General features: G+C 37.4%; 4 protein-coding genes across 4 annotated transcripts in view; 1 reads left to right on the top strand and 3 right to left on the bottom strand.

Annotated features, from left to right (window-relative positions):
* Window positions 1-8,838, top strand: part of abca5 (ATP-binding cassette, sub-family A (ABC1), member 5) — a 33,169-nt gene extending 24,331 nt beyond the window's left edge. Inside the window, exons 39-40 of the mRNA XM_073827926.1 lie at window positions 5,055-5,111; window positions 8,731-8,838. Coding sequence (XP_073684027.1) covers window positions 5,055-5,111; window positions 8,731-8,838 — 165 coding nt within the window. The remainder of the gene's footprint in view (window positions 1-5,054; window positions 5,112-8,730) is intronic.
* Window positions 8,839-8,859: 21 nt separating this feature from the next.
* LOC141297500 (serine/threonine-protein kinase pim-1-like) lies at window positions 8,860-11,024 on the bottom strand. Its single transcript, XM_073827925.1, has 8 exons — window positions 10,776-11,024; window positions 10,478-10,670; window positions 10,068-10,162; window positions 9,898-9,948; window positions 9,425-9,803; window positions 9,150-9,326; window positions 8,960-9,048; window positions 8,860-8,871 (listed from the first exon to the last, which is right to left on the bottom strand). Exons 1-8 carry the CDS (start codon window positions 11,022-11,024, stop codon window positions 8,860-8,862), a joined length of 1,245 nt encoding a protein of 414 aa, XP_073684026.1.
* Window positions 11,025-16,271: 5,247 nt separating this feature from the next.
* On the bottom strand, window positions 16,272-18,405 carry LOC141297499 (serine/threonine-protein kinase pim-1-like). The gene is made up of 8 exons (XM_073827924.1): window positions 18,187-18,405; window positions 17,889-18,081; window positions 17,480-17,574; window positions 17,310-17,360; window positions 16,837-17,215; window positions 16,562-16,738; window positions 16,372-16,460; window positions 16,272-16,283 (listed from the first exon to the last, which is right to left on the bottom strand). Exons 1-8 carry the CDS (start codon window positions 18,403-18,405, stop codon window positions 16,272-16,274), a joined length of 1,215 nt encoding a protein of 404 aa, XP_073684025.1.
* Window positions 18,406-23,138: 4,733 nt separating this feature from the next.
* On the bottom strand, window positions 23,139-25,617 carry LOC141297498 (serine/threonine-protein kinase pim-1-like). The gene is made up of 8 exons (XM_073827923.1): window positions 25,411-25,617; window positions 24,756-24,939; window positions 24,347-24,441; window positions 24,177-24,227; window positions 23,704-24,082; window positions 23,429-23,605; window positions 23,239-23,327; window positions 23,139-23,150 (listed from the first exon to the last, which is right to left on the bottom strand). Exons 1-8 carry the CDS (start codon window positions 25,615-25,617, stop codon window positions 23,139-23,141), a joined length of 1,194 nt encoding a protein of 397 aa, XP_073684024.1.
* Between the last annotated feature and the right edge of the window lie 1,186 nt (window positions 25,618-26,803).

Below are 26,803 nucleotides of genomic sequence, written 5' to 3'. Positions count from 1 at the left end.
TGGTTGAGAAGACGTAAGATTGGATGAAAGGCATGCGTAACGCACGTTCACGTCTTCTCACAATCATGAAGGTAGACGTAGTATCCACACAGCTAGATCTTTGAGAATAGAAGCTCTTATAATTACAACGACCATGGTGTCACAAAATTCTGAAATTATCGTACATTGTGGTATTATTGATCGTACATCGTACAGAGGTCAAAATTATGGTACAAATACGATAATTATCGTACGTCTGGCGACACTGACTACGTTTACATGGACACCAGTAATCTAATTAATGACCTTATTCTGAATAAGACAATAATACGATTAAGCTGTTTACATGAGTTGCTTTTAGAATATCCCTTTCATGTTCCCGTTTTACATGTTATAGTACATAGATCGATTAATGACACACATCATTAGGTCCACACGCGACGCTATCAGTTCATCTTCATTATAGACTTTTGGATGTTTCGGTTTTAATTTTACAAAAACTTGAAGTGGCTCTGGACATATGCAACAATTTTTTTTTAGAATGTGTGAGTAAAAATTTGCCGTGGTCGCATTTGTGCGAGTGCATGCTGTGCTGCTCCAAAGCGTCTGCTCCATACAGCGAGCGTTCAGAGCCAGTCAGTTTTTAGGGAAAAAAAAAAACACACGCAAGTCGAAAGCCAGTTTAGTTTTACCTTTTTTTTTTTTTTCATTTTGAAAACTCTTTGCCGTTTACCTCACATTACGCTTTGGAGGCTTTCTTTTATTTATTTTTAATTAATTGATTTGATTGCTCAGTGTTTGCGCGCCCTGTAATAAATTGTTTTGTCGGCACATGTGATGGAGTCCATGCCTCGTCTTATTAGTTTTGGTTAAATGATATAAGCTGGTTTTATTTTATTGTTGTTATGCTGTTTAATTAAAAATAACAAATCCATCTTTTAAAAAATTGTTTTAATCTTAAAATTGATAGGTGTAGCCTATAGGCAAAACCAAGATCATGAATTCGATAGTAAAAGTGAAAAGCATCCTAAGACATTCCAATAGTGGAAATCCCGTTCACAAAATTAAAATCACAAATAATACTAATGAAAAAGAACGGGTTGAATGTTAACTACGTTTCCATAAAACTATAAATTATGATAACAGACAAACCATTTATCAGCAATGAGCATTGATTAATCCCATGTTGTAGCAAAAAAATAAATAAATAAAAATGAAACCAAAGCATAAGCACGTGCGACCAACTGAGAGCGTTATGCCGCGTTCCAGGCAACCCGGTCCTCCTGTTTTTCCAAACTTCTACTCGTGAAAGTGCACTGGAAAGGCACTCAAACCCGTGAATTCCCACTCGTGAACTCGTACTAGATCGACGTACTCCCAGTTCTGAGTTCTGAGGTGACATAGCCCGCGAAACAACAATAAAGCCTCTGGGGTGCGGTGTTTATGCAAGTGGCACACGGTGGAAAAATATAGAGTGTAAGACAATATAACGTTGCAATCAAATTATTAATAATATAGCTAAAATTAATAAATGCTTGGCGTGACTTGCCTGGAACGCTACAAAGACCTGAGTCGTGGTTTGAAGACATGATTTACGAGCTCAAAACCTGCCTGGAACGCAGCATTAGTGTGCATCCTGTCACAAAATGTGGCGAAAAGTCCTACACAAGGGGAATAGTGTGATTAAGGTGTGTACATGTCTTCCATAATGCGACTAAAATAGGAATACTCCACCTGTCTTAATTCGATTTGTGTTTACTCCGATTATGACTTTAGTCGGATTAAATTAATCAAAAATCTCAGTTTACATGGTTGCTTCTTAATCAGAGTATTGTCTTAATCGCGTTAAAATCGGAATATTGTTGTCCATGTAAACGTACTCACTGTTTAGCCTAGACCTAGCCTAGAATCTAGACGCGCCCCTAGCGGCAGCAAATTACATTTGCTTCCAAGGGCAGTCTAGTAACTCTCCGTGAGTCGGTGGGCGGGTTTAACATGATGACGACTGACCTGCGACCATAAGTTCACTGTAAAAAAAATTTCGTTTTTGAAAAATTGTGGAAACTGACAAATAAATATTGACTCAATTAATTGCTTCCCAATAATTATCCCCAAACAAAATAATGCATTGAAGTAATTTTAGCTGAAGGTCTGAAGTTAAAATTAAAAATATATATTCACCAAACATATTAAAATGTGCTCAGCCAATCTACCAAGCAGAAGTGAAAAATCTGTTTTAGCTGAACAAGCTTTGCAGCAGAAAAGGCCAATACGCATGCGCATGAGAGAAACCGTTGGTGGAGTGAATTCAAATTCCTGTGAGCGGGAGAACGAGAAAGCTGAGACGACGCTGAGGGCGACTAAACATCATTTACAGACGGACTTTCTATCCTTAAAGTTATGGTGAGTTAGCCTGGCTATCACCAGACCACGTTATGACTTCGTCATGATTCGTGACTAGAAGCGTGAATAAAATCGCGCTGCGCAAGGCAGTATGGGGACACCCAGGCTAATGGTGAGTACTGAGCTTTGTATTTATTAAGTCATGAGTCACGTACATTACATTGTGTTTGTGAATTCACGCATTTACCTCTTGGGTAAGGTTAGGGGTGTGCGACATATAACGTTATTGTCTTTGATAATTTTGTCAATGTGGGCTTTCACATTATCCTGTATATCGCAAAAGCCAAAAAAACAAGCCTGACAGAGTGCACTACACGAATACATTAACGTTATGTGTGATGAAGATTAAGTTAGACTAGTGAGGAAGCGCATTTACAGTGCGTTTTGTCACTGCATGATTGAGCACATATGATATGGGGAGGCTGAGAAAATATATTTAAGTAATTTCAAAATCAGTATCACGCGAAGAGTGCCACGTTTTCCGCCAAAAAGCCGCATGATTGCAAATTTGATATTGGTTTTATACAACAGTTCAATAAACAAGAAGTTGATATTAAAGGACTTGCATTTTAGACACAATAATGTCTGTTTTTACTTTATTTCGCCAACACTGGTTTGCGTGTCTGTGCAATATGACGGTGTTTGATTCTTGAATGAATCAACCGTTAAATGATTCGGTTCAATCGCAATGACTCACTTATAAACATGGACTTACTGACACCTACTGGCGGTTTTAATTTCACGTTTAACATAATTCCAAATATCAGTATTCAACATTTTATGTTTAAAATATCTAAATATTATTTTGCATGTGTAACTGAGGGTTAAATGCATTCATGTCTCTTTGAGCTGAATTAACCATGTGTAAAAACATCTCGTTGTCACTTCAGATGCTACAGAAGTCCATAAGATACATACCAGCATAATAACACACTCAGCAAGACATCGTCTAATGATCATTTTTGGTAATATCCCAGAAAATATTAAGATATATTTTTTTTTATCAATACTACACACCCCTTATCTCACAGTTACCAAAAGTTACTATTTATTAAGCTAAATTATTTTTGTCTCACTGTATAATGATTATATACAATTTATGAGACACAAGGAATATGTTTCTGCTATAACTTTTTTTTTTTTTTTCCCCATTAGTTTAACCCACCATTGCCAGGTCTGAGTAGCCTAGAATCTAGACGCGCCCCTAGCGGCAGCAAATTACATTTGCTTCTAAGGTCAGTCTAGTTACTCTCAATTCACTTAAATTTCCGAAAAATCCAAGATGTACCGGGCCAATCACGAGTCGGTGGGCGGGCTTAACATGATGACAACTGACCTGCGACAATAAGTTCAGTCAGACATGAATTCCTGGTTCCGTGAATTAAGCGTGGAAAACTAAACAGTATTTATATATTTTTTTACTTTTGATACACAGCCACGTCCATGTGTCCTGAGCAGGAGCTCGTTACATCTGAACGCGCTGTGGTGTAGAATACGCAAACACCGGAAGCGATCTGTTGCGTGTATACGACACTCATTGTTTACACCATAGATATATATACATAGATACCGCATTGGACCGCTCCAAGCACGTAGATGCGTCCGCCATATTGGAACGGTCCACTTGACGTCATTCACCATACTGTAGGTTCGCAGACCAACGGCTGTGCAGGACTGTGGCATTTCGAATATTCAGTGATTGCTATGAGATCTATGGGTGAATGACGTCAAGTAGACCGCAGTGAAATGGCGGATGGCTTACGTATAACGGCCCATAGAAACAGTCGCTAATGAGGCATCTACGTATATATATCTATGGTTTACACAGCACAAGAGATTGTGGATATAGCGGCTATTCAAAATGGTAATTACTTGCGCTTGTCCTGGTTGTTCAAACCCATTTATAGCTGAAAAAGATTACGTTTGCTTGCGCAAACTCATCCTGGACTTTTTTTTACATATTTCCCCTTTCGGTGTTTGCGTATACTACATCAAAGCGCGTTCACATGTGACGAGTCGAATCATAGATATGCTAAACTCGTGCTCATGACAGATGGACGTGGATGTGTATCAAAGGTAAAAAGAAAATTATATAAATACTGTTCATTTTCTTGCAAAAACCGATCGTTTCGTGTCTTAGGACATCAATGTATCCTCACGAGCCGCAGGGTGTAATTTGGATTTGTCTGTGCATGTTTTTGTTTACTTTTAAAGGTTTAGTGCCCATCTATGTCTATTATTTAGCTGACAGACTGCACAGTGCACTGATTTTTGTTAAAAATCTTCGTCGCTCTGACTACGTCACCTGACCGACTAAGTCTCTGATTGGTTGTAGCGCTATCCTATTGCGTGGAGAGGAGTTTGAAAGACAACCGTTTATCCCACCCCTCCGGTTGAGCCCTGTCTATGGAGAGTGCCCAGACCCTACATTTATGTGGGTCTGGCTTGCCAGGCTAAGGTCTGAGCACAAGAGGCACCGTTTGGTATAGAAAAGGAACCATTACGAATTTCACAGTGAGTATTTATCTTTAGTGAATCTTTGTTTCATATTAATGCCAAATTGTCAGGAGTTGCTTTCTTGAGAGCTGCCATGAGACATGGCTTGGATGTAGACTGCTAATTCTAATGTAGACTTAGTATTGACATTGCTATGTTATACTTTCTTTTTGCAGAATACCAAGCCATTGGAGAACCACACAACTGCAATGAAAATGGAACTTCTTGAAATGGTAAACAGTGGCACTTGCACCTCAACGGCCATGTCAAATGTGCTGAATGTTAGGTCAACTGGAACTGGGAACACTTCCCATAACACCTGGTGTGCTTGTTGCATTGTAAGAAGAATGGCCTCTACATTAATATTAGTCTGTTTTGTACTTATTTATTCCGAGGTCACAGTAGCCGCCAGATCCAGTCTGTACCCAGCCCAGATGGTGGATCAACACCTAGAGACAACCTCTACAGCCCTGAATGTCAGCAGAGACCAAATCAACTCGATCAGCCCCAGAGACGGATCATCAGTAAAGAACTCCTCACCTAGACGGCTGTTGGCGCAAGACCATGGGAACCAGATGAGACCTTTGCAAATCTGAGTTTGCTGCAACAAGGAACTTTGGCACTATTGACACTATTGTCTTATTTAATACTGTAAAGTTGCTTTGACACAACCCGTAATGTTAAAAGCCCTGAATAACTAAATGCGACCGATTGATTGAATGTCTCCGTTGTGCTGGAAGAGGAGGTGGAGCTTGACAATTTAAGAAATGCATTTATTGTACTCTTTGGATTATTGTATGCACTTGGATTATTGTATGCACTTTGTTTATCTTCAGAAAACAAATTAAGATATAGAATATAAATTTTGATATAGAAATTAGAAATAAAAATAGAGTTTTACTGTTTCATGAGCTCAGAATACCTTTTGTGGGAATGGTAATATTCAGTGGCAATACACTGAACATTGAAGTAATCTCAGATAAATTATTACATTTTATACTGTACAAAGTTTACTGTGTATTTATAATTTTAAAGAATTTTCATATTATGTTGAAGATTTCATTAAAAAATGATTAAAATGTGTTAATGTATCGTCATTTAATATTTTTTTCATTTTCTTTTGGTACAACAGGGAATAAACAATTCAGTAAGGTTGTTTTAGCAATATACATTTACCGATATACATATTTCAATTAGGTAAAACAAAAAATGTATGCGACCACAATTTAAAATATGTAATTGGGCCAATAACATCGTTTGGTAGACTTATTTGTTTTTCAATTGGCTCAATATATTATTATTCATTGAGCCAATGTTAACAGACTGTTGCCACAATTGATAAAATTTAATTAGCAGAATATCCAATTGAAAAGTTTAGATGTGATCAGTCACTAAAAAATTTTGAGTTTGGGGGGTCTGAAATTTTTTACAGTGTTCCGTCAGAGATAGAGCGATGGCTGCTGCAAGCGAACAACTTTCTTTCGAATCGGCTTTGGCCACCACTCTGAAAGACTTGAAGTTAAGCTTTTCTCTGAGAAAATAACATGAAACTGCACTGAGGTCGTTCTTACAAAAGAAGGATGTATTTGGAGTTGACTACGTCACTTTCTTCATTGCTCTGATTGGTTTTAGCGCTATCCTATTGTGTGGAGAGGGAGTTAGAAAGACAACCGTTTATCCCACCCCTCCGGCTGAGCCCTGTCTATGGAGAGTGCCCAGACCCTACATTTATGTGGGTCTGGCTTGTCAGGCTACAGAAATGTAAGTTTACATCACAATTCTAACTTTATAACTCAAATTTGCAAGTTTTTGATCTAACAAAACAGAAGAATTGCGAGTTTTTATTTAGTAATTTTTACTAAACTTACTTATTATTTCTCCAAGTCGCGAGTTTCTGCAATTCTGACTTTATAACTCACAATTCTGTTTATAAAGAGACAAACTCGCAATTCAGGATTGTAAAGTCAGAATTGCTAGTTTAGAAAATCAGAATTGCAAGACAAACGTGCAATTCAAACATGCAAAATCAGAATTGCAAGATATAAACTCACAATTGTGCTTTTTTTTTCTTCTCAGAATTGAAAGTTTATATCTTGCAATCATGACCAGGGCCGTTCACATGCATTTTGAGGGGCAGGGCCCATACCAATAAAAGGTACCACACCACCAAGGAGGTGGGTGCTTGTTAATACAAATAAAAAAGAAGACAGCACACTCAGTAATAATTTCAGACTTTATTAGTTAGATGTTTTAATGATTGTAGGCTCTCCCGTACTCTCTGATCCTGCTTCTGCCTCATCTTCAATGGAAGTATTTTGGGTAAGTTGACCCACCCCCTGTATTTTGGAAATTGTAAACTTTTACTGTGATTTGACCATGTATTTTGGAACCCGTTTACTTTACTAACAGTTTTTGGCTTGTCAAAGTAAAATTTTAGCATAACAGATGGTTGATGGTTGTTAAATTAAAGCAAATTTATCCAGGTCTAAAATATTTATGATACTTATAGGTGATTTAGCAACATGTAAAACCATGCAAATCATTTAGCTAAATATTAGCGTGAATTGGTAAGCTAGCTAGTATTTTTTTCGCCAAAATGGCAGCTGTGGGGCAAAGTGAGTAGTTAGGGTAAATCTCTGAATTCTGGTATTTAATGTAATATTACTGGTTTAGTTTATCATATAGGTCTACATATTATTTGTAGTTTATTTGATAGGGACAGTGTAAAAGTGCACCAAATTCTTCTCTGATAAGAACCAGAAAATGCTTTTCATCACATTATAATCAGATAAATCTTTCCACCTATAGTCGCTAATGGCCAACAAACTCTCTGTTTAGTCTGTTTTTTTGAAAGGTTACAACTTTAGTGTACAACATATTGTTCCAGAAATGAAAACAATTAAACATTGAAATTTTCATTTGGTTGGTTTTATTTTGGTAATGTTAACTTTATGAAGATAAATATGACTTTTTGTAAAAGTAAATTATTAAATTATTTTTTAAATAATTATGTATTTCACATGGGTTTGAATCTTACTATAAAAATGCTGGGTTGTTAGACATTTAATTTAATATTTTACAGCATAAATCTATATTATATACTAATAAACAGTCATTTAGAACGTTTATATTATACGTTTTTTTAACTATTTATAGGCCTACTATTAATTTTTTTAAAATAAAATATTATAAATATGATGTGTAATAGATTACTAGTGTCATCACAAGTGATTATAATGGGAAATACACCTAATTACAATAAATAAAAGGAGAAAAACTGCTAAATATTCTTTGATTTACTTGATGACTTGTTGGAGCTTTGAATTTATGTTTGCAATTTTGAACTGCCTTGATCTTTCTCTCTTTGTCTGCTCTTTTGTGAAGTTTTGTCTACAAAGTGTGCCAACAACAGCACATTTTGTTTTATTTATATTAGATCTAATCAGGTATAATAATTTGATTAGACATTCTAATTCTAACGTGGATATTTTGTTGTTAGGACTTTTAGAAGACCGAGAGCAAATCATTACCGACAGAAATACAAAAACAAACTACCAAATTACTAATTCAGCGGATGAACCATTGACTGTAATGTGGATGTACTGCGTCCACCTGTTAACGCAACGAACTTCGTGAGCGGGCGCACAGATTGTGAGTGATGCTGCGGAGCGGGCGGAAAAACACGGAGCGGATTAGCGGAATCAGCGGATCTTTATCTTAGAAACCTCAAGAATGCGGTGGCTGTGATTGGACAAACAAAAAGGGGCAACCAAAAGAAGTATGTACATGTATACAATATGTACACATCCCTCTGGAAGCAATACCGCCAGACGCTAATACTGCTTCCTCAAGCCAAGGCGCAAGACGCTACACGAGGCTTGCTCACCCCGCAAGACGCAAAAGCGAGAGAAGGGATGGAAGTGTCTCCCACTGCAGACCGCAAGACGCAAAGCTGCATAAGAGACGCCAACTGGAGTGGTCTTATAAGACGACCTGAAACAACAGAAAAAACAACAGGGTTTGACCTTTTGGTTTCTTCCGATGAGATTTTATTTTTTTTATCTGATGTCAGGTTCACTACCTTAAACCAGTTGTGGGACATGATTCGCCCCAGGCCAAGTCGCCGACTTGGCTTTTCATGGAGGAGAGCCCTGAGGAGGTGACAGCATTCTGTGCAGGAAGATGGGAAGGACATTTGAGAACCTTACACTTCGCATCTGCTCTATTTGACTGTTATTCTAAGCTGTAAGATGTTTCTGAATTAGTCTCACCTTTCGACAGGCCGGTTTTGGAGCAGCGCTTGTAATGCAGCCGGAACAGGTCGTAGTCACAGGGTAAACGTCCATACAACAATTCGAACATCACAACCCCTAGTGACCAGACCGTCGCTGGCCCGCCATAGTACCTCCCCATGCGCTGGTACTCTGGTGGGGAGTACGCTGCTGTGCCTGGAGGAGAGCGGAGATTGTATAATGTGTAAGTTTGCTTTAACACAGGAATGATCTGTATCAATTAGAATAGAAGAAATGAACTATATCATACATACCATGGTATGACCTGTACGGTGACCTCACCAGAATGTCCCCGCATCCGAAGTCAATCAGCTTGACGTTGGATGTCTCCCTGTTTATCAGGAGGTTCTCCAGTTTTATGTCACGGTGGAGCACTCCGCGGAGGAAGCACGTGTTTGCAGCCTGAGCCACCTGCCACATGATCCGCCTTGTTGTTTCTTCGTTGAGGCGTCCACCGTGACGCCTGATGAACTCCTCCAGATTCTCACAGGGACAGGGACATTCGAGGACCATGACGAAGTGGTCGGGGTGGTCCGTCCAGTCCAGCAGCCTGATGATTTCTGGCACGCTGGGACCTTTATTAGCCAGGATGGTGAGGGCGATTTCTTTTGGAAGGGGGTTTGGATGATCGGGCTAGAGGAATAGAGTTTTTATGATGGTGGTTTCCCAAATAGGGACTTGTGTTAATGTTATACAGTATATTGTTTATATAGTGCAATGTACTTACAATGACAATACATTCCATGTCCTTTGTCTTGGTGACATATTTCACAGCCACCTGATGAGCAAAACAAAAAACTTAATTTAAGAAATGCAAAAAGGGCTAAGAGTATAGGATGAAGACAAGACAGAACAAACATTTGCTGGCTTGTTAATGCGTTATTTATATTTACTTACTTTAAGATCATCACACAAACGTCTCCCTTCGTACACCACGCCGAATCCACCTTTCCCCAGCTGATCACCCACAGTGTAGCGGCTGAAGATGTAGTCTATTAAAAAATGAAATAACATGGAATTGTGATGTGTCAGGCAGTATTCACAATAAAACTAACTTTCATGTAATTATACATTTGAATGACTGGATGAATGTTTGAACACATTAGTACTGTACATGTAGACATAAAACAGTAATGTTTTACCATGTCATGGAATACAGATCTAATCATGGCCTTGAAGTGGATTTTGGCTTCAACATGTGCTGATGTGCATTTTGATATTGTGTTTGATCACATTAGTTTTTATATGATCAAAGTAGAGTTGTTTAGAAACAAAACACATTCTCATAACATGGTTGTGTGATTTACCATCACTACTTCTTCCAGCCCATGCCACCTTCCTCTTCTCTTCCTCATCCTGCTGCTGCTGCACCTCTCCCTGAACTGAGCTGCTCTCTGGAGGCTGTTTTTTGGCAGCTCGAAAGAAAGAGTGAAGCCTCTGCCACCACTTCTTACTCTTTCTTTTCTCCTCAACTCTCCCTGCCTCTTTTCTCTCCTTCTCCTCCTCCTTCCTTTCCTTCTCCTCACCTTCCTCCTCTCCTACTCCTGCTCCATCTCCTCTTACTCCTCCTTCCTCCTCTCCTACTCCTGCTCCATCTCCTCTTACTCCTCCTTCCTCCTCTCCTACTCCTGCTCCATCTCCTCTTACTCCTCCTCCCTCCTCTCCTACTCCTGCTCCATCTCCTCTTACTCCTCCTTCCTCTTCTCCTCCTCCTCCAGCACCAACAGGGGTCTCATCGCGGGGATGAGGATGTTGAACCGCCATGTTGGTGCTGGGTTTTGGGGGTGCACTAAGATGTTGTTCGCACACCTCGACAATTGTAAGCGGACTGACTTTAGTACCTCGCTGTCCCATCGCTGTGCAAACTCACTGATCTCTACAAATCACTACAAACCCACAAATAATGTCAAATTAGCATATCGTAACAAAACCTGTATTGCAAACTATATTGTATACGTACCGTTATTGTTGTCTTTACCGTTGGCATAACAACGCAAAGGCATTGCCATAGAAACCAGCGCACATTCCGTAAAAGGAAAGACCGCTTATGGACAAATCAGATATGAAACAAGGTTATTATAGTTTTGCTTTTTAAAATTCGTTTTACTTTAATATATTTTCAAATTTGCAATAACATTTAGTTCATTAACAATTTTGTTAGTTTTAGTTTCGTTTTTATTTTTGTGAACACATTTCTTTTATATATTTTAATTTTTTTATAGTTTTTTTTATAGTTTTTAGATATTTTAGTTTCAGTTTTAGTTCGAGGTTTTTTTTAGATCAAATCGAGATCACGATTTCTCCTCAATTCGAAACTAAGCAAAAAATCAGTTGCTGCAGTCTATTTAAAATTGTTTAATTCGTTTAAATGAATTATTAAACGTTTAATACATAGTAAATGTATTTAAAATATATTTAATACACCAATTTTATATAATAAATCTATGGAAAAAGTGGTTTGAATTAATAAATGTTCATATAATCATAATCACGAATCAGCGTTTTTGAATCAGTCTCTATTCAATGACAAATACATTTTTTAACAGTTACTTGTTTCCACCTAGTGGCGACACAATGCAATTGACACAAACGTTATTTGAAGCGCCAATTGCTTTCAAAAGATGAAGTGCTTTATTTTATCTCTACCATAGACATCAATGTTTATATCTAAACTAGGACTTTTAATCCCAGTATTGCTGTGATAATATTTATATAATAATTTGTCTAAATTCAGTAAATATATTTGATATAAAAGACTAATGAATGCATATAAGTTTTAGTTTGGTAACTTATCTAATGCAGTGATATTTCTTTGGTTTATATCCAAATACTTTTTGGGCTATATGACAAGACAAAATCTCTGGTCAACATGTCTTTATTTATTTATTGCAAGAAAAAAAGAATTTTATGAATTTTGGCTTTATAACTCGCAATTGCGTGTTTATATCTCACAATATCTCAGAAGAAAAGTCAGAATTGTGAGTTTGTATCATGCAATTGTGAGACAGTTGCAATAACCTTTTTTAATTTTCTATTCAGTGGTGGAAACGGGCTTCCACAGAAATCGGCAGCAGCACCACTACTCATTATTATTTCTCCAAATGGTCTGTCTCCTCCTATGCCGTTTGTGGTATTGACTAATAAGTGTGTAGCAAATAAACCTGCTATTGGTCTGCTAAAAGCTCACAATTGTGAGTTTACATCATTAAGTTCTGAGAAAAAAAGTCAGAATTGCGAGTTTATAAGGTCAAAACTGCAAAACAGACTCACAATTGTGACTTTTTTTCTCAGAGTTTATATCTTACAATCACTTTATAACACAATAGCAAGTTATTATATTAGAATTGTGATATATAAACTCGCAATTCTGAGAACATAACAGTCTTTTTGCCCCCTCAAAATTTTCATAAGGTCAGAATTGTGAGATATAAAACTCGCGAATAAAAAAAGAATTGCGACTTTTTTTAGTAATTTTTACTAAACTTACTTATTTCTCACAGTTGCGAGTTTATATCTTGCATTTTTGACTTTATAACTCACGACTGAGAGTTTATATCTCACAATTCTGACAAACTCTCAATTCAGGATTGTAAGAAAGTCAGAATTGCTAGTTTATAAAGCTTGTCTTGCAATTCTGAGAAATGCAAAGTCAGATTTGCAAAATATAAACTCACAATTGTGATTTTTTTCCCCCCCTCAGAATTTAAAGTTTAGATCTTGCAGTCATGACCAGGGCCGTTCACAAAAAAAGGGGCAACAAGGAGGTTTCTGAAATGTGTACTGTGGTATTTTTATGCTTTAGTACAGTCAAAACATTACATGCAGCACCCATCTGAAAAAAAAAATCTGATAATACAATTGCAGTCTATGGAAGCCTGTTTCTACCACTGATTAAAAAAAAAAAAAAAACTTGACTGCGACTTTTTATCTCACAGTTTTTTGTTTTTTTTGCAATTGCAAGTTTATCTCAAAATTCTGACTTTTTTTCTCAGAATTACGTGATACTAACTTGAAATTCAGACTTTTTACTCAGAATTGTGAGAAATAAACTTGCTTATAAACTCAGAATTCTGAGATAAAGTCAGAATTGTAAGATATAAATTCGCAATTTTTAGTTATAAAGTCAGAATTGTGAGATATAACTCGCGATTGTGAGTTTATATCACGCAGTTGTAAAAAGGTCGAAATTGTGACTTTTTTCCTCAGAATTGCAAGTTTATCTCCTGCATTTATGGCTTTATAACACACAATTGCGAGTTATATCAGAATTGTGAGATATAAACTTGCGATTGTGAGTTATAAAGTCAGTATTGTGAGATATAAACTCGCAATTTTGAGTTTAAAAAGTCAGAATTGTGATATAAACTCACAATTGTTACTTTTTTCTCAGTATTGCGAGTTTATCTCTTGCATTTATGGCTTTATAATACACAGTTGCGAGTTATATCAGAATTGTGAGATAAAAAACTCGCAAATTTGAGTTATAAAGTCAGAATTGTAAGTTTACATCACAATTCTAACTTTATAACTCAAATTTGCAAGTTTTTGATCTAACAAAACAGAAGAATTGCGAGTTTTTATTTAGTAATTTTTACTAAACTTACTTATTATTTCTCCAAGTCGCGAGTTTCTGCAATTCTGACTTTATAACTCACAATTCTGTTTATAAAGAGACAAACTCGCAATTCAGGATTGTAAAGTCAGAATTGCTAGTTTATAAAATCAGAATTGCAAGACAAACGTGCAATTCAAACATGCAAAATCAGAATTGCAAGATATAAACTCACAATTGTGATTTTTTTTTTTTCTCAGAATAGGGGTTATGCCCAACAGGCTTCCGTTTTCTGCTAAACAGGTCTCGTTGCTTCCGGTTCACGCGTTTTGCATATCCCTCTTTAAATATGAACATGATTTACTCAAGATTCATTCAAAGTAGACACTAAAAATGATTATAACCAATGTCCATCACATATGTGGATTGATATATAAAAGTTTTAAATTTTTATTCTTTTCACTAACATTTATATATAAATATCGAATGAAACGTCCACAATAAACAGCTGGCTTGTTTAACTGATTACCTTAAAAGTCCGTCGATATCGCCATTATTTATTACGGCTATTAACACGTTCTCCGACAAGCGGAAGCAATGAGACCTGTTTTCCGGGGTTGGTCAGGTGACGTTCGACATATAGCCTATTGAAAGTTTATATCCTGCAATCATGACCAGGGCCGTTCACAGGCATTTTGAGGGGCAGGGCCCATACCAATAAAAGGTACCACACCACCAAGGAGGTGGGTGCTTGTTAATACAAATAAAAAAGAAGACAGCACACTCAGTAATAATTTCAGACTTTATTAGTTAGATGTTTTAATGATTGTAGGCTCTCCCGTACTCTCTGATCCTGCTTCTGCCTCATCTTCAATGGAAGTATTTTGGGGAAGTTGACCCACCCCCTGTATTTTGGAAATTGTAAACTTTTACTGTGATTTGACCATGTATTTTGGAACCCGTTTACTTTAAAAACAGTTTTTGGCTTGTCAAAGTAAAATTTTAGCATAACAGATGGTTGATGGTTGTTAAATTAAAGCAAATTTATCCAGGTCTAAAATATTTATGATACATATAGGTGATTTAGCAACATGTAAAACCATGCAAATCATTTAGCTATAAATATTAGCGTGAATTGGTAAGCTAGCTAGTATTTTTTTCGCCAAAATGGCAGCTGTGGGGCAAAGTGAGTAGTTAGGGTAAATCTCTGAATTCTGGTATTTAAGGTAATATTACTGGTTTAGTTTATCATATAGGTCTACATATTATTTGTAGTTTATTTGATAGGGACAGTGTAAAAGTGCACCAAATTCTTCTCTGATAAGAACCAGAAAATGCTTTTCATCACATTAGAATCAGATAAATCTTTCCACCTATAGTCGCTAATGGCCAACAAACTCTCTGTTTAGTCTGTTTTTTTGGAAGGTTACAACTTTAGTGTACAACATATTGTTCCAGAAATGAAAAGAATTAAACATTGAAATTTTCATTTGGTTGGTTTTATTTTGGTAATGTTAACTTTATGAAGATAAATATGACTTTTTGTAAAAGTAAATTATTAAATTATTTTTAAAATAATTATGTATTTCACATGGGTTTGAATCTTACTATAAAAATGCTGGGTTGTAAGACATTTAATTTAATATTTTACAGCATAAATCTATATTATATCCTAATAAACATTTAGAATGTTTATATTATACATTTTTAAACTATTTATAGGCCTACTATTAATATTTTTTTAAATAAAATATTATAAATATGATGTGTAATAGATTACTAGTGTCATCACAAGTGATTATAATGGGAAATACACCTAATTACAATAAATAAAATGAGAAAAACTGCTAAATATTCTTTGATTTACTTGATGACTTGTTGGAGCTTTGAATTTATGTTTGCAATTTTGAACTGCCTTGATCTTTCTCTCTTTGTCTGCTCTTTTGTGAAGGTTTTGTCTACAAAGTGTGCCAACAACAGCACATTTTGTTTTATTTCTATTAGATCTAATCAGGTATAATAATTTGATTAGACATTCTAATTCTAACGTGGATATTTTGTTGTTAGGACTTTTAGAAGACCGAGAGCAAATCATTACCGACAGAAATACAAAAACAAACTACCAAATTACTAATTCAGCGGATGAACCATTGACTGTAATGTGGATGTACTGCGTCTACCTGTTAACGCAACGAACTTCGTGAGCGGGCGCACAGATTGTGAGTGATGCTGCGGAGCGGGCGGAAAAACACGGAGCGGATTAGCGGAATCAGCGGATCTTTATCTTAGAAACCTCAAGAATGCGGTGGCTGTGATTGGACAAACAAAAAGGGGCAACCAAAAGAAGTATGTACATGTAAACAATATGTACACATCCCTCTGGAAGCAATACCGCCAGACGCTAATACTGCTTCCTCAAGCCAAGGCGCAAGACGCTACACGAGGCTTGCTCACCCCGCAAGACGCAAAAGCGAGAGAAGGGATGGAAGTGTCTCCCACTGCAGACCGCAAGACGCAAAGCTGCATAAGAGACGCCAACTGGAGTGGTCTTATAAGACGACCTGAAACAACAGAAAAAACAACAGGGTTTGACCTTTTGGTTTCTTCCTATGAGATTTTATTTTTTTTATCTGATCTCAGGTTCACTACCTTAAACCAGTTGTGGGACATGATTCGCCCCAGGCCAAGTCGCCGACTTGGCTTTTCGTGGAGGAGAGCCCTGAGGAGGTGACAGCATTCTGTGCAGGAAGATGGGAAGGACATTTGAGAACCTTACACTTCGCATCTGCTCTATTTGACTGTTATTCTAAGCTGTAAGATGTTTCTGAATTAGTCTCACCTTTCGACAGGTCGGTTTTGGAGCAGCGCTTGTAATGCAGCCGGAACAGGTCGTAGTCACAGGGTAAATGTCCATACAACAATTCGAACATCACAACCCCTAGTGACCAGACCGTCGCTGGCCCGCCATAGTACCTCCCCATGCGCTGGTACTCTGGAGGGGAGTACGCTGCTGTGCCTGGAGGAGAGCGGAGATTGTATAATGTGTAAGTTTGCTTTAACACAGGAATGATCTGTATCAATTAGAATAGAAGAAATGAACTATATCATACATACCATGGTATGACCTGTACGGTGACCTCACCAGAATGTCCCCGCATCCGAAGTCAATCAGCTTGACGTTGGATGTCTCCCTGTTTATCAGGAGGTTCTCCAGTTTTATGTCACGGTGGAGCACTCCGCGGAGGAAGCACGTGTTTGCAGCCTGAGCCACCTGCCACATGATCCGCCTTGTTGTTTCTTCGTTGAGGCGTCCACCGTGACGCCTGATGAACTCCTCCAGATTCTCACAGGGACAGGGACATTCGAGGACCATGACGAAGTGGTCAGGGTGGTCCGTCCAGTCCAGCAGCCTGATGATTTCTGGCACGCTGGGACCTTTATTAGCCAGGATGGTGAGGGCGATTTCTTTTGGAAGGGGGTTTGGATGATCGGGCTAGAGGAATAGAGTTTTTATGATGGTGGTTTCCCAAATAGGGACTTGTGTTAATGTTATACAGTATATTGTTTATATAGTGCAATGTACTTACAATGACAATACATTCCATGTCCTTTGTCTTGGTGACATATTTCACAGCCACCTGATGAGCAAAACAAAAAACTTAATTTAAGAAATGCAAAAAGGGCTAAGAGTATAGGATGAAGACAAGACAGAACAAACATTTGCTGGCTTGTTAATGCGTTATTTATGTTTACTTACTTTAAGATCATCACACAAACGTCTCCCTTCGTACACCACGCCGAATCCACCTTTCCCCAGCTGATCACCCACAGTGTAGCGGCTGAAGATGTAGTCTATTAAAAATTAAATTACATGGAATTGTGATGTGTCAGGCAGTATTCACAATAAAACGAACTTTCATGTAATTATACATTTGAATGACTGGATGAATGTTTGAACACATTAGTACTGTACACATAGACATAAAACAGTAATGTTTTACCATGTCATGGAATACAGATCTAATCATGGCCTTGAAGTGGATTTTGACTTCAACATGTGTTGATGTGCATTTTGATATTGCGTTTGATCATATTAGTTTTTATATGATCAAAGTAGAGTTGTTTAGAAACAAAACACATTGTCATAACATGGTTGTGTGATTTACCATCACTACTTCTTCCAGCCCATGCCACCTTCCTCTTCTCTTCCTCATCCTGCTGCTGCTGCACCTCTCCCTGAACTGAGCTGCTCTCTGGAGGCTGTTTTTTGGCAGCTCGAAAGAAAGAGTGAAGCTTCTGCCACCACTTCTTACTCTTTCTTTTCTCCTCAGCTCTCCCTGCCTCTTTCCTCTCCTTCTCCTCCTCCTTCCTTTCCTTCTCCTCACCTTCCTCCTCTCCTACTCCTGCTCCATCTCCTCTTACTCCTCCTTCCTCCTCTCCTACTCCTGCTCCATCTCCTCTTACTCCTCCTTCCTCCTCTCCTACTCCTGCTCCATCTCCTCTTACTCCTCCTTCCTCCTCTCCTACCTCTTCTCCTCCTCCTCCAGCACCAACAGGGGTCTCATCGCGGGGATGAGGATGTTGAACCGCCATGTTGGTGCTGGGTTTTGGGGGTGCACTAAGATGTTGTTCGCACACCTCGACAATTGTAAGCGGACTGACTTTAGTACCTCGCTGTCCCATCGCTGTGCAAACTCACTGATCTCTACAAATCTCTACAAACCCACAAATAATGTCAAATTAGCATATCGTAACAAAATCTGTATTGCAAACTATATTGTATACGTACCGTTATTGTTGTCTTTACCGTTGGCATAACAACGCAAAGGCATTGCCATAGAAACCAGCGCACATTCCGTAAAAGGAAAGACCGCTTATGGACAAATCAGATATGAAACAAGGTTATTATAGTTTTGCTTTTTAAAATTCGTTTTACTTTAATATATTTTCAAATTTGCAATAACATTTAGTTCATTAACAATTTTGTTAGTTTTAGTTTCGTTTTTATTTTTGTGAACACATTTCTTTTATATATTTTAATTTTTTTATAGTTTTTTTATAGTTTTTATATATTTTAGTTTCAGTTTTAGTTCGAGTTTTTTTTTTAGATCAAATCGAGATCACGATTTCTCCTTAATTCGAAACTAAGCAAAATATCAGTTGCTGCAGTCTATTTAAAATTGTTTAATTCGTTTAAATGAATTATTAAACATTTAATACATAGTAAATGTATTTAAAATAAATGCGTGTTTATATCTCACAATATCTCAGAAGAAAAGTCAGAATTGTGAGTTTGTATCATGCAATTGTGAGACAGTTGCAATAACCTTTTTTAATTTTCTATTCAGTGGTGGAAACGGGCTTCCACAGAAATCGGCAGCAGCACCACTACTCATTATTATTTCTCCAAATGGTCTGTCTCCTCCTATACCGTTTGTGGTATTGACTAATAAGTGTGTAGCAAATAAACCTGCTATTGGTCTGCTAAAAGCTCACAATTGTGAGTTTATATCATGAAGTTCTGAGAAAAAAAGTCAGAATTGCGAGTTTATAAGTGTAGCAGGTGTCGATTTCTAAATTGTGTTTTTATTAATTCACTCAAAATCCTTATGTTCCTCTGTTGTAATTAATATGTTTATCTCTATATGTGGGAAAAGAAAAGGAGAAGGGGTGTTTAGTTTTTCGATGGGTTCCACGCGCGTTGGCGCGGTGACGTCATTGGCGCGCTGCACGCCACGCTCTTGCTTCAGTCCGCGGGAGGTCTGAGCAGAGCGAGGTGTGCATTTTGTTCAATCCTGTTCAAAAACATGTAAAAATGGAAATAATCACTACATACGATGTTACGCTGACTAAATGAGTTACATGAATATGTTGACTTTCTTTGGAACCGAGTTTAAAGTTGTTTTACCTGCAAAAGTGTAGTTTTAATCGAGGGAACGCAGTGTGACCTTGTCAGTGTAAAAGTTGGCCTGTGAAGCGTGACTGCTGATTTCTTTTTTGTGTGTGGATGTTTAGCAGGAGCAGGCAAGATTGTACAACGAATAATTAACTGCATGTTTTCTACTTATGCAGAAAAGACACCATAAAATACAACTCAACCAGCAGACTGACTCCGGTGTTTATTTCCCTACACACAACACAACGCAGAGGGGTAGCCGAGCCGGCTACATAAGGTCAAAACTGCAAAACAGACTCACAATTGTGACTTTTTTTCTCAGAGTTTATATCTTACAATCACTTTATAACACAATAGTAAGTTATTATATTAGAATTGTGATATATAAACTCGCAATTCTGAGAACATAACAGTCTTTTTGCCCCCTCAAAATTTTCATAAGGTCAGAATTGTGAGATATAAAACTCGCGAATAAAAAGAGAATTGCGACTTTTTTTTAGTAATTTTTACTAAACTTACTTATTTCTCACAGTTGCGAGTTTATATCTTGCATTTTTGACTTTATAACTCACAACTGAGAGTTTCTATCTCACAATTCTGACAAACTCGCAATTCAGGATTGTAAGAAAGTCAGAATTGCTAGTTTATAAAGCTTGTCTTACAATTCTGAGAAATGCAAAGTCAGATTTGCAAAATATAAACTCACAATTGTGATTTTTTTTCCCCCTCAGAATTTAAAGTTTAGATCTTGCAGTCATGACCAGGGCCGTTCACAAAAAAGGGGGCAACAAGGAGGTTTCTGAAATGTGTACTGTGGTATTTTTATGCTTTAGTACAGTCAAAACATTACATGCAGCACCCATCTGAAAAAAAAATCTGATAATACAATTGCAGTCTATGGAAGCCTGTTTCTACCACTGATAAAAAAAAATAAAAAAAAAACTTGACTGCGACTTTTTATCTCACTTTTTTTTTTTTTTTTTGCAATTGAAAGTTTACAAATTGCAAGTTTATCTCAAAATTCTGACTTATTTTTCTCAGAATTATGTGATACTAACTTGAAATTCAGACTTTTTACTCAGAATTGTGAGAAATAAACTTGCTTATAAAATCAGAATTCTGAGATAAAGTCAGAATTGTAAGATATAAATTCGCAATTTTGAGTTTAAAAAGTCAGAATTGTGATATAAACTCACAATTGTTACTTTTTTCTCAGTGTTGCGAGTTTATCTCTTGCATTTATGGCTTTATAATACACAGTTGCGAGTTATATCAGAATTGTGAGATAAAAAAACTCGCAAATTTGAGTTATAAAGTCAGAATTGTAAGTTTACATCACAATTCTAACTTTATAACTCAAATTTGCAAGTTTTTGATCTAACAAAACAGAAGAATTGCGAGTTTTTATTTAGTAATTTTTACTAAACTTACTTATTATTTCTCCAAGTCGCGGGTTTCTGCAATTCTGACTTTATAACTCACAACTGAGAGTTTATATCTCACAATTCTGTTTATAAAGAGACAAACTCGCAATTCAGGATTGTAAAGTCAGAATTGCTAGTTTATAAAATCAGAATTGCAAGACAAACGTGCAATTCAAACATGCAAAATCAGAATTGCAAGATATAAACTCACAATTGTGACTTTTTTTTTTTTCTCAGAATTGAAAGTTTGCAATCATGACCAGGGCCGTTCACATGCATTTTGAGGGGCAGGGCCCATACCAATAAAAGGTACCACACCACCAAGGAGGTGAGTGCTTGTTAATACAAATAAAAAAGAAGACAGCACACTCAGTAATAATTACAGACTTTATTAGTTAGATGTTTTAATGATTGTAGGCTCTCCCGTACTCTCTGATCCTGCTTCTGCCTCATCTTCAATGGAAGTATTTTGGGGAAGTTGACCCACCCCCTGTATTTTGGAACCCGTTTACTTTAAAAACAGTTTTTGGCTTGTCAAAGTAAAATTTTAGCATAACAGATGGTTGATGGTTGTTAAATTAAAGCAAATTTATCCAGGTCTAAAATATTTATGATACATATAGATGATTTAGCAACATGTAAAACCATGCAAATCATTTAGCTAAATATTAGCGTGAATTGGTAAGCTAGCTAGTATTTTTTTCGCCAAAATGGCAGCTGTGGGGCAAAGTGAGTAGTTAGGGTAAATCTCTGAATTCTGGTATTTAAGGTAATATTACTGGTTTAGTTTATCATATAGGTCTACATATTATTTGTAGTTTATTTGATAGGGACAGTGTACAAGTGCACCAAATTCTTCTCTGATAAGAACCAGAAAATGCTTTTCATCACATTAGAATCAGATAAATCTTTCCACCTATAGTCGCTAATGGCCAACAAACTCTCTGTTTAGTCTGTTTTTTTGGAAGGTTACAACTTTAGTGTACAACATATTGTTCCAGAAATGAAAAGAATTAAACATTGAAATTTTCATTTGGTTGGTTTTATTTTGGTAATGTTAACTTTATGAAGATAAATATGACTTTTTGTAAAAGTAAATTATTAAATTATTTTTAAAATAATTATGTATTTCACATGGGTTTGAATCTTACTATAAAAATGCTGGGTTGTAAGACATTTAATTTAATATTTTACAGCATAAATCTATATTATATACTAATAAACAGTCATTTAGAATGTTTATATTATACATTTTTTAACTATTTATAGGCCTACTATTAATATTTTTTTAAATAAAATATTATAAATATGATGTGTAATAGATTACTAGTGTCATCACAAGTGATTATAATGGGAAATACACCTAATTACAATAAATAAAATGAGAAAAACTGGTAAATATTCTTTGATTTACTTGATGACTTGTTGGAGCTTTGAATTTATGTTTGCAATTTTGAACTGCCTTGATCTTTCTCTCTTTGTCTGCTCTTTTGTGAAGGTTTTGTCTACAAAGTGTGCCAACAACAGCACATTTTGTTTTATTTCTATTAGATCTAATCAGGTATAATAATTTGATTAGACATTCTAATTCTAACGTGGATATTTTGTTGTTAGGACTTTTAGAAGACCGAGAGCAAATCATTACCGACAGAAATACAAAAACAAACTACCAAATTACTAATTCAGCGGATGAACCATTGACTGTAATGTGGATGTACTGCGTCTACCTGTTAACGCAACGAACTTCGTGAGCGGGCGCACAGATTGTGAGTGATGCTGCGGAGCGGGCGGAAAAACACGGAGCGGATTAGCGGAATCAGCGGATCTTTATCTTAGAAACCTCAAGAATGCAGTGGCTGTGATTGGACAAACAAAAAGGGGCAACCAAAAGAAGTATGTACATGTAAACAATATGTACACATCCCTCTGGAAGCAATACCGCCAGTCGCTAATACTGCTTCCTCAAGCCAAGGCGCAAGACGCTACACGAGGCTTGCTCACCCCGCAAGACGCAAAAGCGAGAGAAGGGATGGAAGTGTCTCCCACTGCAGACCGCAAGACGCAAAGCTGCATAAGAGACGCCAACTGGAGTGGTCTTATAAGACGACCTGAAACAACAGAAAAAACAACAGGGTTTGACCTTTTGGTTTCTTCCAATGAGATTTTATTTTTTTTATCTGATCTCAGGTTCACTACCTTAAACCAGTTGTGGGACATGATTCGCCCCAGGCCAAGTCGCCGACTTGGCTTTTCGTGGAGGAGAGCCCTGAGGAGGTGACAGCATTCTGTGCAGGAAGATGGGAAGGACATTTGAGAACCTTACACTTCGCATCTGCTCTATTTGACTGTTATTCTAAGCTGTAAGATGTTTCTGAATTAGTCTCACCTTTCGACAGGTCGGTTTTGGAGCAGCGCTTGTAATGCAGCCGGAACAGGTCGTAGTCACAGGGTAAATGTCCATACAACAATTCGAACATCACAACCCCTAGTGACCAGACCGTCGCTGGCCCGCCATAGTACCTCCCCATGCGCTGGTACTCTGGAGGGGAGTACGCTGCTGTGCCTGGAGGAGAGCGGAGATTGTATAATGTGTAAGTTTGCTTTAACACAGGAATGATCTGTATCAATTAGAATAGAAGAAATGAACTATATCATACATACCATGGTATGACCTGTACGGTGACCTCACCAGAATGTCCCCGCATCCGAAGTCAATCAGCTTGACGTTGGATGTCTCCCTGTTTATCAGGAGGTTCTCCAGTTTTATGTCACGGTGGAGCACTCCGCGGAGGAAGCACGTGTTTGCAGCCTGAGCCACCTGCCACATGATCCGCCTTGTTGTTTCTTCGTTGAGGCGTCCACCGTGACACCTGATGAACTCCTCCAGATTCTCACAGGGACAGGGACATTCGAGGACCATGACGAAGTGGTCGGGGTGGTCCGTCCAGTCCAGCAGCCTGATGATTTCTGGCACGCTGGGACCTTTATTAGCCAGGATGGTGAGGGCGATTTCTTTTGGAAGGGGGTTTGGATGATCGGGCTAGAGGAATAGAGTTTTTATGATGGTGGTTTCCCAAATAGGGACTTGTGTTAATGTTATACAGTATATTGTTTATATAGTGCAATGTACTTACAATGACAATACATTCCATGTCCTTTGTCTTGGTGACATATTTCACAGCCACCTGATGAGCAAAACAAAAAACTTAATTTAAGAAATGCAAAAAGGGCTAAGAGTATAGGATGAAGACAAGACAGAACAAACATTTGCTGGCTTGTTAATGCGTTATTTATGTTTACTTACTTTAAGATCATCACACAAACGTCTCCCTTCGTACACCACGCCGAATCCACCTTTCCCCAGCTGATCACCCACAGTGTAGCGGCTGAAGATGTAGTCTATTAAAAATTAAATAACATGGAATTGTGATGTGTCAGGCAGTATTCACAATAAAACGAACTTTCATGTAATTATACATTTGAATGACTGGATGAATGTTTGAACACATTAGTACTGTACATATAGACATAAAACAGTAATGTTTTACCATGTCATGGAATACAGATCTAATCATGGCCTTGAAGTGGATTTTGACTTCAACATGTGCTGATGTGCATTTTGATATTGTGTTTGATCATATTAGTTTTTATATGATCAAAGTAGAGTTGTTTAGAAACAAAACACATTGTCATAACATGGTTGTGTGATTTACCATCACTACTTCTTCCAGCCCATGCCACCTTCCTCTTCTCTTCCTCATCCTGCTGCTGCTGCACCTCTCCCTGAACTGAGCTGCTCTCTGGAGGCTGTTTTTTGGCAGCTCGAAAGAAAGAGTGAAGCTTCTGCCACCACTTCTTACTCTTTCTTTTCTCCTCAGCTCTCCCTGCCTCTTTCCTCTCCTTCTCCTCCTCCTTCCTTTCCTTCTCCTCACCTTCCTCCTCTCCTACTCCTGCTCCATCTCCTCTTACTCCTCCTTCCTCCTCTCCTACTCCTGCTCCATCTCCTCTTACTCCTCCTTCCTCCTCTCCTACTCCTGCTCCATCTCCTCTTACTCCTCCTTCCTCCTCTCCTACTCCTGCTCCATCTCCTCTTACTCCTCCTTCCTCCTCTCCTACTCCTGCTCCATCTCCTCTTACTCCTCCTTCCTCCTCTCCTACTCCTGCTCCATCTCCTCTTACTCCTCCTTCCTCCTCTCCTACTCCTGCTCCATCTCCTCTTACTCCTCCTTCCTCCTCTCCTACTCCTGCTCCATCTCCTCTTACTCCTCCTTCCTCCTCTCCTACTCCTGCTCCATCTCCTCTTACTCCTCCTTCCTCCTCTCCTACTCCTGCTCCATCTCCTCTTACTCCTCCTTCCTCCTCTCCTACTCCTGCTCCATCTCCTCTTACTCCTCCTCCCTCCTCTCCTACTCCTCCTACCTCTTCTCCTCCTCCTCCAGCACCAACAGGGGTCTCATCGCGGGGATGAGGATGTTGAACCGCCATGTTGGTGCTGGGTTTTGGGGGTGCACTAAGATGTTGTTCGCACACCTCGACAATTGTAAGCGGACTGACTTTAGTACCTCGCTGTCCCATCGCTGTGCAAACTCACTGATCTCTACAAATCACTACAAACCCACAAATAATGTCAAATTAGCATATCGTAACAAAACCTGTATTGCAAACTATATTGTATAAGTACCGTTATTGTTGTCTTTACCGTTGGCATAACAACGCAAAGGCATTGCCATAGAAACCAGCGCACATTCCGTAAAAGGAAAGACCGCTTATGGACAAATCAGATATGAAACAAGGTTATTATAGTTTTGCTTTTTAAAATTCGTTTTACTTTAATATATTTTCAAATTTGCAATAACATTTAGTTCATTAACAATTTTGTTAGTTTTAGTTTCGTTTTTATTTTTGTGAACACATTTCTTTTATATATTTTAATTTTTTTTATAGTTTTTTTTATAGTTTTTAGATATTTTAGTTTCAGTTTTAGTTCGAGTTTTTTTTTTTTAGATCAAATCGAGATCACGATTTCTCCTCAATTCGAAACTAAGCAAAAAATCAGTTGCTGCAGTCTATTTAAAATTGTTTAATTCGTTTAAATGAATTATTAAACGTTTAATACATAGTAAATGTATTTAAAATATATTTAATACACCAATTTTATATAATAAATCTATGGAAAAAGTGGTTTGAATTAATAAATGTTCATATAATCATAATCACGAATCAGCGTTTTTGAATCAGTCTCTATTCAATGACAAATACATTTTTTAACAGTTACTTGTTTCCACCTAGTGGCGACACAATGCAATTGACACAAACGTTATTTGAAGCGCCAATTGCTTTCAAAAGATGAAGTGCTTTATTTTATCTCTACCATAGACATCAATGTTTATATCTAAACTAGGACCTTTAATCCCAGTATTGCTGTGATAATATTTATATAATAATTTGTCTAAATTCAGTAAATATATTTGATATAAAAGACTAATGAATGCATATAAGTTTTAGTTTGGTAACTTATCTGATGCAGTGATATTTCTGTGGTTTATATCCAAATACTTTTTGGGCTATATGACAAGACAAAATCTCTGGTCAACATGTCTTTATTTATTTATTGCAAGAAAAAAAGAATTTTATGAATTTTGGCTTTATAACTCGCAATTGCGTGTTTATATCTCACAATATCTCAGAAGAAAAGTCAGAATTGTGAGTTTGTATCATGCAATTGTGAGACAGTTGCAATAACCTTTTTTAATTTTCTATT

The sequence above is a fragment of the Garra rufa genome, chromosome 22 (assembly GCF_049309525.1).
Source record: "Garra rufa chromosome 22, GarRuf1.0, whole genome shotgun sequence".
Lineage (NCBI taxonomy): Eukaryota > Metazoa > Chordata > Actinopteri > Cypriniformes > Cyprinidae > Garra > Garra rufa.
This window is presented reverse-complemented; position numbering and strand designations above follow the sequence as displayed.